Source organism: Enoplosus armatus, chromosome 5 (assembly GCF_043641665.1).
Source record: "Enoplosus armatus isolate fEnoArm2 chromosome 5, fEnoArm2.hap1, whole genome shotgun sequence".
Classification (NCBI taxonomy): domain Eukaryota; kingdom Metazoa; phylum Chordata; class Actinopteri; order Centrarchiformes; family Enoplosidae; genus Enoplosus; species Enoplosus armatus.
Window position 1 is genome coordinate 23,085,457 of NC_092184.1, and position 12,646 is coordinate 23,098,102.

Here is a 12,646-nt window from a genome sequence, read left to right on the forward strand (position 1 = left end):
GTATAACTCTTGAAAAAGATATAACAAGCACAAAATTGGAACAAATTATGACATTTTCATTTTATAATGATGCATCATCAAGTGATGACACACAGTTTATTACTTTTGAGGTGGATGCTTCATTTGCCGAAACTCCACAGTTCAGTGGTCTAAAACGTCTTCTGCGACCGGTTAATGCTGTTCTTTCAGAGTAGAAAATAGACAAAGCATTTTGCTACCTATTCCCTCCGTGTTCCTCATTGTGAATTCTATTGTTAGAGTAGCTCAAGGCTACTGACACTCGTGTGCCCCCCCCCCACTCCAATGTATACCAGGAAGAATTTTTGATGTGTAAAAACATAAAGACTGCGTTATCTGTTTTGATTGTTTGTAGAAATATTTGGGATATTCGCCTCGTGTCGATTTCAGGCACGTACTGTAGCTAGCAGGTAACGTTGTTGAATGTAAGATGGCTGGTCGTTGGAATCTCCCGGTTGAACTTTTAAGTACATATCATCATTTTAAGCATATCTCCTTAAAAGCTCTGAGTCGTCAGTCAGTGAAGCTAATGTCTAATGCTAATTGGCTTATGCAGCTACAGTGCAGAGCTGTCAGCTGTATCATTACGGGTCAGGCACTTTCGAATGTCATGACATTTGGCACAGATATTCATGGTACACAGAGGGTGAACCTTAATGACTTTGGTGATCCCATAACATTTCATTTAAAATTTTAATTTGTCACAATTGATGATATCCCCATCAGCTGTACTTTGTGTTTAGTGTTATTTAGGAAATGTGAGCATGCTAGCACGCTAAATGAAGATGGTACACATTTTACTCGCTGAACACCAGCATGTTAATGTTGCCATTATGAGCATGATAGCATGCTGGTGTCTATATGCAAAAGATGATGCTCTCTCCTTGCCCTTCCCTTACTCCCCCTACTCTTTTCCTCCCTGTCACCCACTCGCCCTCCTCTGTCCAGATTAGCATGAAAATATGATGGTGTAATATAGTAATGCCAGGATTCATGGGGCTTTTCTAACGTGCACACTTTGAATCAGTCACTGCTCTCAGCGCTCCCTGAAAGCCTTCGAGGAAATGTGTCTTCACCCCACTTCATGCATGCACGCTTCAGACTCACCATAACGCCGCCACAGACAGGCGTGGGCATTCACATGCACAGATATACTGTACACACACTCCAATCAATTCCCTCTAGACAAGATTAACCAATCTGTCTTCATTACACTTCATTAAACAGATAACATGTGAAGCACACACTTAGTGTGCAGGAAGCCGTATTCTCCTGTGGGCGCAGACAAAGATGCGTGAAATGTTGTATTGTTTCTTTAGACAATACATCACGTTCCATTCATCCTTTGTGATTGAGTTGCTCTCTATACACATCAGGTGAGATTACTGACAGTTAATCGCTGCGCTTAAAAAAAAAAAACTACTCTAGCCGCTTTCTCTCATCTCTCATTTAAATTCCCTTCTCTCCTCTCTCTTCTCTTTTCTAATCTTTGATCTTTGCAGTCACCTGGTTTTCGCTCTCTCTCTTTATCCAGCAGCAAACCTAAAGCGCTGAAGAAGAGATTGAGCTTCAATAGAATTTCCATGGCAACAGATTTTCAATCATACCTCTCCAATCACGTTACTCTGGCAGTTCGTCCAGGGAGAGCTGAATGTGATCTGGTTTAGACTTTGATCATGATCCCACTGATCTTTCAATCAATATGAAATAATACTGTATTGTCTGACCTCCATCTCCATCATGCGCTTGATTTGGATCATTTAGTTATTTTTCTCTTTCTGTTTCAAACACAGAGAGCAGACTTTTTTTTGTTTGAGCTTCAGGCATTTATAAAAGTCAGTCTGATGTTTTTGGGGTGTTGTTACCTGGTGTATTTGTGAGCTTTATGGCATGAAATGGCAGACCATTTATGTGCGTTCACCAAAGCAGAACAGCTGTTTTCCAACTAAGCTCCCACATCCGAGTGCCTGAAGTTGCCGGTTCATTTCTCAGGTCGCGGTGCTTCGCTCTCACAGAGAGCCTGCAGCCCCTCGCTCGTAACATGAGCATGAACTTGCCCACACTTGAGACCACTGACATTTACTGTTGTTACAAACAGTGCATTTTCCCCATTCACCCTAGAGATCTCATCTGTGCAATTTATTTCCACCGCCAAGATTCCATCACTCCTTATTTTCTTAGATTAAGGGAAGTATCAGTCGATGTTATTGTAGTTATTATATTTGCAGGGCCATAGGAGACTCCCTCCCTCATGCAGTGCAGATAATAGTGAGAAATAGTTCTGAGAAATATTCTGACATCTGCACTGTTGGCATACTGGCTAAAAGCAGATGATTCTAGTTATTGTGATTTCCGATCATTTCGTTTTCCATCAGGTTGAAATGTATGTAGAATGATGTGTTCAAGTCAAATGAACGAGCTCTTTCTATGGTGTGCAAACACGGCGTATTATCACGTGCATCATTAATTATCACATCTCTGTCAAACTAATTGCAATGTCACACACACACACACACACACATCCTTCACATAAATAAATTGTGATATCACAAGTAACGATATCTCAGGGTCTCAACACCAATGCTATATTCAGATGTGGTACAAGATGAAGTGCAATTAGCATGGCAGCCCATCAAAGAATTTGCCATTTCCTCCTCCTGACCCAACCATAGATCTTTAATAAGACATAACGGGTCTTTCCTACTGAGACGCCTAGACGCTGTGTTCTTTACATGGTTAATTAGCGGGGTTGCTCATTAAACAATTAGTAAGATATCTGTCTGACAGTCTCTGTGGTTGTCTTGCACTCTGTTCAGATGTTTTGTCTGACATTTGCAGATATCATTCCTCTGTTAATTGTAGCTTTGAGACAAACAACTAATAAAAGTCAGCTTAACAAGTCGTTGAATATTAACCCCTCTATTGGGAACATATCTCTCTCTCACACTAGCCTCACCCGCTGCCGCAAATGCCACAAACACACAGTTTATGTTCTTTTTATTACTAACTTTTGACAAGAAAGTGAATACGCGTATTTCTCCGAATGTTGAACTGTCCATTTAATTCAGTTGTTGTTCAACATGATCATCCAGCGCAGATCTATCTTGTAGTCAGCTTCTCTGATGGCCAGTAGATTCAGCTGGTTTAGAGCCACTGGGAAAAGTAAGACTGGAAAATGTATTTCTCTGGAACGGAGCTCAAACATTAACTTTGTCTTCATCCCACCTCCTTCTTTCTCTCTTCCTTTCTCTCTGCAGCAGAGCCGTTGGACGGAGAAGAGTACCTGGACATTATAGGTATCATGCGAAACCAAGCGGGTCGTTACGAATGCAAGGCCAGCAACGACGTCGCCACGCCTGATGTCAAATATGTCAATGTGGTTGTCAACTGTAAGTAACGACAGACGGCAGCGCTGTGCTATGTTCTGAAGTGAACACTGATCAATATGCTGACACGTTTCATGTCAGACGTTTCACGAGATGATACACTCAGCAGATAAAAGCCTATAAAAGTCAAGATTGGAGTATGAGCAGAGACATGTAGAATATAGTGTGGCAACGAGTGAAGGCGGTGTCTTGAAAGTTTTGGAGCACCCTTCACTCTTCTCAAGATGAATCCAGGTAGAAAGAGAAAGATCTCTAACTTTGATTGCAACTGTCATTTCCATGGTAATTCTCACGGAACACATCATCATCAGGCACTTAGCGTTTCAAAACAAGATCACCTAATTGCATCTTGCCAGGGCTCCATGTTAGATGTGATGAGTGTAATACATACGTTGGCTGTTCAGGACTGATGAACAGCTCATGAGACATCACAAACCAAACCACCCCATCCCCAGAGGAGTTATAGAATTCTCTTTCATCCGAACAAATCATGCGTGGCTGTTTGCCCAAACCGTACTTTAGCCAAGTCTGAGTGCCTGAATTAAATGATAAAGATTTTTATATTAAACCATTTCTTAGTGTGTAATCCTAAATGGAAAACGGGCATTAATCCACATCGGACATATTTCTGGCCATTGTGATGTTTGTAGAAATCATTATGTATAAATATTAATAAACTTGATGAATTTGAAGTTTTAGCACTGATTACTTAAATCAAGCCCCAGATAATCTATCTTACATTGGTTCTCGGGCCTTGAAGGCCTAAAAGTAGAATTTCATTTTTCACGACAGAATGTAGCACGAAGAAGAAACTTTCAATTCCTTGAGCTTATCCAAGATATTTCTTTGTTTGTTTATTTGTTTGCTTTTATCAGTGAGATTCAATACAGAGCATTTCTCATTGTATGATATCCTATGAGCTTATTCAGACATACTTGACAAAATTAACTGAATTCACTTTTTAGGAAAACGGAAATCTAATTTCATAGAAAAACTGAGTGCCACATTTTATCAAGGAGGAGCGTAACACTTGATTACATGAGGGTTGGTTTGGCTATTGGTTTTAAGATGTAACTTATGCCAACATTGTGTGACTCTGCAGACCCTCCAACAATAAAGAAAACCCAGAGCTCAGAGACCCAGGTGGGCCGCATGGGGACGCTGCAGTGTGACGCCACCGCTGTGCCCACACCAGAGTTTGAATGGTACAGAGACGAAAAAAGGTAAACCTTGACACACATTTAAACATCAAATCAATCCCCCCACCAGTGTCACACGCAGACACCCATACAGAGCTGCATACACCTGATCTGGACTTTTGATTAGATTCTTTTAATAATTTATTCTGTACATCGATATCAAATAACCTTGAAAAACAGATAGAAACACTTCACTATAGTTATAGTTATAGATCAAATATAACTAACACACTGACTCAAGATGATGTTGCAAGCTCAGTCATGTGCATTTTTTTATGCTTAAGTCCAAACAAGGGCTAAGCGAGAGTGAGCTAAAATACCTGAGCTGAGTCAAACAGGCCATTATATAGAGCACAAGCCATTAGTCTGCTTTATCACAAACAACCATATCAACTGTAAGACACATCCACCAAGACTGGCACCTGAAGCTCCTATATTACCGTAATGATCTCATGTAATGTTTCCAGCGCTTTTCAACCTTCACCGTTCCAAAGCGCTTTACAGCTAAGCCTCATTCACCCATTCACACGCAGATGGCGACCGAGCTGCCATGCAAGGTGCTGGCAACTTAGGGTTCACTGTCTCGCTCAAGGACACTTCGACATGACGGGGACCAGGGATCGAACCCCCAACCCGCTAACCACTGCGCCACCATGCTGCAGTTTGGGAAAGCTTGTGTTGTAACATTGTCTTTCCAGAGCATATCACGTGCTTCCCTTGTGGTTAGCTTTGGTGGATTCTGTATTGAGACATGATTGATCATTCGTTACAACTATAGTGCTGCTGGTGACACGCATGTGATGACAGGTTGCAGAAATAACCTTGAATGGACTTGACCTGACTTGCCTTGATTCAAAGATCAAACTATTTATGCTGCCGCCATTACAAATAAAATAATGAGGCAAAATAATGAGATTTACATTGAATTTACTGAGGCATGACCATGGCAGCTGTAAAGAGGCTTTGCTGTTTTCTGTTATGAGCACAATTAAGGGGCAATTAATGAATAGCGTCGCTTCATACTGAACATTATGCAAGTATTTGGTGAGTACTGTGAGCAATAATCTCAGTGCAGTCCTGTTCAGAGGTCCAGCCTGTGATCTTTCAATGAGCAGTTCTTTTTTAAATGGCCTGGGTCAGAAGCTTTCTGACTTATTTCTCCTGAGTAGTTTTCTCCTCATCTCCCAAATGTGGCTGAGGCTTCATCACTTTATTCTTGCGCCAGACATGCTCTGTATCATTTTACTCGGTGGTTATAATGGATCTCTTTGATCCCTTTGTTAAATCTGCCCTCACAGGGGTCCCATTGTCACATCCCAATGTTAATTTGATGACATCATCTGTGTAGTTTGATAATGACTAATCACCCACTTAATCACTCACTAGGCAGTTATTCCATTGTTAATTGAGCATTACTGTGTAAGACAGACGTGGATTCTGTGATATTTTTTTTGAGAAGAGGAAAGGGAGAGCAGATCAGTTTATATACTGTAGTCACTGAAAATCTCAGTAGCTCTTTTCTCGCGCCACAAGTACTTCCAATGAAATGGAAATCAGGTTTCCCACACTGTACTGTCTCCTGTGAAATTACAGACACAGATGTTCATTGGAAAGCCATCAATTTAAGTGTCACACGTGTGTCTAGAAACCACTTGACAAGGATCGAAGTATAATGACATTCAAAGACGACAACAACCCAGTCCCTCCATTTCAACACTTGTCATTTAATAACCTGAGATTCCCTCCTCTGCGGCAAACTCACCCCATGAGTTTGGGAATGGAGGGGCTTAAATGGAAAAAGCTAATGATAAGAAAATTGCGCCTGCAGAGCGTCATGATCTGCAATTTCACTCGCACCCAAACTACAGCGGTAGAAGTTCACTGAAGATTGGGAGAAAAATATTGGAGGACTATCACAAGTGTTATCACAGATATGGTCTCTAAAGTAATAGGCCTATCACACCAGTGCTTGAAAAGAAAGATTTATGGTCGTTGAAATATTTTGCATTATCTGTTGTTTCCAACCTCCATCTATCTCAGTTGTTTTGTCCCCTGGAGGGTTTTGGCTATGTGCCTGCTTCATGGCCCCCTTCTCCCTCTGTGCCAGTGGAAAGTGTTATTGCACTTTCTCCTTGGATGGTGATGTTAATGCACCATAATAATATCATTTATCCTTGCTTGGCTAGTTAATTTCACAGTCCCCTCCCCAAGTATCAAAGCTTAATGCAATGTAGCCTGTTGTGTCTTATTTACCTGATTGTCAAGGTGATTGCTCCTGCACTTGTTTCCTTTTTAATCAGTTTGACCTCATCAACACACAATAATCAGTGGCCACCCTGAAATCTGCATTTAAATCAAAGAAAATATGTTAGTTACACTTGCTGTCAAGACTTCAATCCTCGCATGGCACATTTACTCGAAACTGTTTTTCATTTTCAGTGGGTTCTTTGTTTCAGACAGAGGTAGACAACAGCAGTCTTGTCATTTCTTGCCAGCTGAAACTTTGACTATCAGATGTTATCAGCAGTGCAACAGTCAACTCCATTGGTTGGTTGAAAACAGTCTCCAGCTGACTTTTTAATGTTTCCACCTGATTTGTTTTATAACAAGAACCCTGCAAAAGTTGTGTTTGATATGTATTTGATGGATGCATACATGATATTGCGCTAAACGTTTGAGGCTAAAGCTTAATCCCAGGCCAAAAGTCAGCATCAGAGGTGTTCAGTACATGCATTAACAGAACTGAATCATGCTAAATGGGACATGGAAACACCTTTGCTGAATAAATTCTGACGAAGCGAACATTTAACTCACATGACTGATCAGCTGTTTTCGCTGAGCCGCGTTCATTTGTCTTCGTCCAAAGCTTGACAGACCTGGCAGACCTAAGCTGTGATTGGACAATTGCTGTTCAGGGTTTAATGAACAGCCAAGTGGCTACTTTAGGAATATTGCATTATAGGTATAAAAATGAAATACAGTTGTGTAATCAGTTCTGGAGTCAGTTGTTAGTGCAGCTATAATCTTTCTTTCTTTCTTTCTTTCGTTTTCTCTATCAGCTTTGTCATTGTCTGAAAACAAAAGACACCTGCACCATTTTTGTATCTGAACAAGCCATTTTCCCAGGGTTACCATGTTGGAGTTGAAGGAGTCAAAACAAATCTGTTTTATGCTCAAACAGAACAAACCAGAGGTGTGATTGCACCCTTACACGTGACACCTACGCTAACAACTAACAAATTTACAAATCACACGTTCTGGTGGTACCAGTTAAAACATGTGAAAAGTAAGAAGACAGAGAAACATGTTAGAATTGATGGATTTGGATTGTGACTTCTCATTATTTCAGCCTCAAACACAAATACTGTACTTTGATCATTTCTGCATTTTTAGAAGTACAGCTAAGTTTAACAGAAGTTTTCTGATTAACTTTGGTCCTTTGTTGAATTAAACCTCCTTTAATCCCTTTTAATGGTATTTTGATAAACAAACTAAACTGTCATGTGTCACATTTTAATTAATACCCTTCAGATTTATCTTTGCAAGGTTTCACTGTATTTGACATTGATTAATTGTTTTCCTTAATCCCCCATTTTATTTTTATATCTTTTGTTTCTGATTGTTGGATGTGGGGGCGTAAATTAGTGTTAAAACTATTCCTATACCCCAAGTAGAGTATGTTGGTTAATCATAGTGTGATAACCCCACACATTTGAAATGAAACCTTGTTCATTTCAGCAACTTCCAACTTTTCATACTCATTTCCTCTTGGTGAGTTATGTTACCCCAAAACAAATCACACTGCGGCTCTCTTGGAATCGACACACACATTTTTGGTCCAGTTATCTAGTGCCAAGTTCAAAAAGCATCCCTCTCACCTGCCCAAACAGACCGAACTGAAGGAGTAAACAGAGTTTGTTCCAGAGTTCGAACAAACTGCTTGGCACAAACTGGGCTGCAGAGCTCGCTCGACTCTCCTCCTCTGACTGGAGAGGCTTAAGGCTGCATTCAGACCAAATCAGACGTTGTGGCGATTAGCGCGGCGTTGTGCGGCCTGAACTGACATTCAAATGAACGGGAGGACTGGCATTTGCGCCGGAACGCCTGATTTGGTCTGAATGCAGCCTAACTCACCTAACCTTGTGCATATCCACCCTCCGTCGGTCTCAATATCCACATGAAAACGTGGCCCCCCTCAGCTGATGAAACACACCTCATCAGATCACTCACTCCGTTTAGAGTTTAGCGTTTAGAGACCCAATTAGTCTCAGTAGAAACCGATGCATCATGATCTTAAAGCAGCTGGCCAGCAGTCCATAACTGATAACTTTCACTACCTGGCTGGCATGACCCTCCCTGTCTCTTCTCACTGGCTGTCCATGATAGAATTTGAATCAGTGTTGCCCCTTCAGCCGTGTTTTCTCAAATGATTGTGGACTGTTAACCCTAAAGGAGAAGCTACAAATCTGAGAGAAAATATCGTCCAGTTTTATGCAGTAACGCCATAATTCATAACAGTACTTAAGTCTATACAGTGTTGATGAATTATCCATTGTTTATCTACAAAAGCATCTTTTAAAGTAAGATGTTGCTCCTGCTCCTTGTGCAGTAAACCACTCCATCCATGTTTATAAATCCAAAGGGGGTTCTTAGCTAACTTGACAGACAGATCTGTTTGTTGTTTTGTCAGCTCATATATGGCTGTCACAGCCACCGGACCGTTTTCAATCATCCCTGGGTTACAAGTCTCAGCAGGACTCTTCACTTGATTTCATTTATCATCAGCCTTGAATCATAACAGGCCTGTCACTTTCTCTGGCAGTGATAACCTACTTTAGATGCTCTCACACGCTACAGAATCAAATCTGTCCATCTGATGATTTGCTCTGGTCTTTCATCTCTACCGGCCGGTCGCTGCAGCCCTGCGCACACACCGCGTGCCCTGCGCCAAATAGAGGGGTCAAGTCATTTCAATTTAGGGTTTAATGTAACACAGCGGCTCTGTGCATCAAGAAATGATCACAGAAGATATCCAGTAGAGCACTGCTGCCCTCTGTCTGTGAGGAAGGACATCAAACTATGATACAGTACTGATGAGAATAAGTGAAAAACTTCTCTCCAAAAAAGGTAGACGTGCACGATTTCTGCCAACTTTCCTGATAATGCATTCCGGTCTATTATGCCGGGCTTATTTGAGGATGAACTTCAAAATTGAGAGAAGTTGCCAGCTGCAGATGTGCGCGTGCCAACACGTTAAAAGTTAAAATGGGCAGCAGAAATGTTGAGTTCGGTAAATGCTGACAGAAAAGACCTGAGGTCCAGTTTCCTGTTCTTTCCACTCCAGATTTTTTCTGCTGCTGGGTATGTGTGCAAATAAAAACAGAGTCCAAGCTGAAACCTTGATTGTGAAAACAGCAGAGAGTTCTGTCGCTTTTGACCTGTTTGGGTCAGTTTATCCTCCTGCTACTGCATTGAAATCATGCACTATAATCTATAGTAAAAATCGCTGTTTGCTTTCAGCTCCCTGTGGCGCTGTGTATTATCTGGGTCTCTCAGCATGCTCTGTGGGCAGGCGGGCCTTTTTAATAGTGCAGTCACTTCTCATGAAAACACACTGGAGAATATATCTGCTGCTGGCCTTATCGTGGGAGGGGGGTTTACTTTTAGATGAAGTGGGGACACTTGCCCTCCCTTAGGTCTCACTCTCTCGCTTTCAGACACACACACACACACACACACACAAACTGCCACTGTTCCCAAGGTGTCCCTATGGGGAGGACCTCAGCACTTTATCAAGTCCTCGCTCCCCAGTGAGCCAAATTATGCTGTGCCATGATGTGCGTTTTCCTTTTTATGTTAATACTTTCTATCAGCCAAGTGTGTGTCAGCATAAACTCCTCGCTCCCCTGCTCAAATTCCGATTACCACATTACCCGGACTTAAGCAGGATTAAGTTGAGGCGCCTTAAATGAACTTCACCTCATTCATGATACGAAAGCGCTCAATCAGCCCAGAACAAGCAGAATCCATTATGTGCACCGTGTTATTAAAAGAGTTTTATTTGGTTGTGATGATGTAAGGGACAGTTCATCAGCGAGGTATGCAGTCTGAGTCAGCAAGTTGCATTGATTCATTTGTGCTGAAAGGGGTTCAAGGTTGACATAATTGATTGTCAGAAGTTTGGTGGTCATTAGGACTCCCAGGAGTGGAGGAGGACTTCAGCAGCATGCTAATCTTTCATTCGAAAACAGGACAACAATGATCCTGTTTGTTTGGTGACAACAAAAGACAACAAAGTAATCCGTGGAAATAAACAAGAACAATGGCATTTGAATTGTCCAGCTAGAGCAAAAAAAACTGCACAGCACATACTGCACAGTGAATATTACAGTGGCCCTGAGAGCTTGACTCACTGCAACTAAAGAAAACACCTTCACCAATTTGAAAACAAATGCAGCATTTACAAAACATGCTGCAAAGTGAGGAAACACAGCCAAATACAGAAACGCTGCAAGCAAGCAGCACAGATGACAACAGAAACTGTTTCCAGGGGACACTAAAAAGTGACGAACACTGCTGGGACGCGCTTGTCGTCCCACCAAAAAAAACTTTTTTCATATTTTGGCTAATTTTCCAACACAACTTACAGAAAGCGGACTTCCATAACTTCATGAGTCACAAACCATGTCCCAGCCGTGTTCGTCACTTTTTAGTGTCCCCTGGAAACAGTTTCTGTTGTCGTCTGTGCTGCTTGCAGCGTTGCTGTATTTGGCTGTGTTTTTTCACTTTGTAGCATTTTGTGTTCAAATTCAAATAGGTGAAGATGTTTCCTTAATTTGCTTCTGTTTTCTTAATTTGTTTGTGCAAGCTGAGCTCTCGTGGCCACTGTAAAATATGTGTTTTATATATATATAATAATAATATTTGTTTCACATTTGCACTCTGTATCGGCTGTCTTGTCATGTTTACAAAGTTTACATTTACATTGTTTGCTCAGCACATAATCCAAAGGTCAAGGATTGCCTTTCGGGTAAATGCAGCATTGTGTCAAACTGTTAATGAAAAGGGTTTGTTCCAAAATGAGAAAGACTTATCTCCCCCCTTAACAATCTCAATGCATGCCCTCCTGCTATTGCAAAGTGATTTCCAGCGCGAAAGCATAACTCGTTATGGAATATAATTAATGTTATTAACTTTAGTTAGACCTTTAGTCACATACAGTTATGTAAATACTGACATTTCTATTGAAATGGTTGAGTTTTTGTGCATTTTTGAGATTGAGTGGTCAAGGTCTGCTATTTATGTGTGAGCAATAGAGATTTGGCTGCCTTCAAATGTCGACTTCACGGCCTTCAGTGTCCATTAGTTTAGAAACCATCACATTACAATGAAATTCAATATAATTTATACATTATGACAGCAATGTAAGGTGTTGGCAAAATGAATTAATGTTAGTACAAGTACGTTCTAAAGGCAGCAGTATTGCGTCTCTGGTGTGATGTAACAACACATTCAGGAAGCAGCTAAACTTTCTCAACCGCATTGTGAAAAGTGCCGGGTCGCTGTTAGGCTGATAATTAAATCTGTTTTTAAGCAAGAACATACGTTGTGACTGATATATTCTCTTATAATAAAAAAATCTGTGCTTTTTGTTGCTTAATTAGGCTCAGGTGAAGTGTTCTCTCCCCTTTACTTTGCAGACTTTATTATTTTGCCCAAAGTGTCACCAGCTCCCTTCTGGTTTAAACTTTTCATTTCTTTGCAATACTTGTCTGTCTCTCCTCTCCAGGCTGTCCAATGCCCAGGGCATCAACATCCAAATTCTTGGCACTACCACTATTCTCATGATTGCCAACGTCACCGAAGAGGATTATGGGAACTATACCTGTGTGGCCTCGAACCGACTGGGCGTCCAGAATGCCAGTCTTTTCCTCTATAGTGAGTATAGACACGACTGCCATTTGCTATATTCTTGTCTTATTAAAAAGATACAACTCAATAGATATAATTGTGACACCTCTGGAGATGTATACCTCAGAACAA

At 41.1% G+C, this 12,646-nt stretch overlaps 1 protein-coding gene across 1 annotated transcript in view; it reads left to right on the plus strand.

The window, feature by feature from the left end:
• The window catches only part of lsamp (limbic system associated membrane protein), a 166,458-nt gene that overhangs the window by 151,572 nt on the left and 2,240 nt on the right, over positions 1-12,646 (plus strand). Inside the window, exons 5-7 of the mRNA XM_070905620.1 lie at positions 3,276-3,407; positions 4,507-4,627; positions 12,393-12,541. Coding sequence (XP_070761721.1) covers positions 3,276-3,407; positions 4,507-4,627; positions 12,393-12,541 — 402 coding nt within the window. The remainder of the gene's footprint in view (positions 1-3,275; positions 3,408-4,506; positions 4,628-12,392; positions 12,542-12,646) is intronic.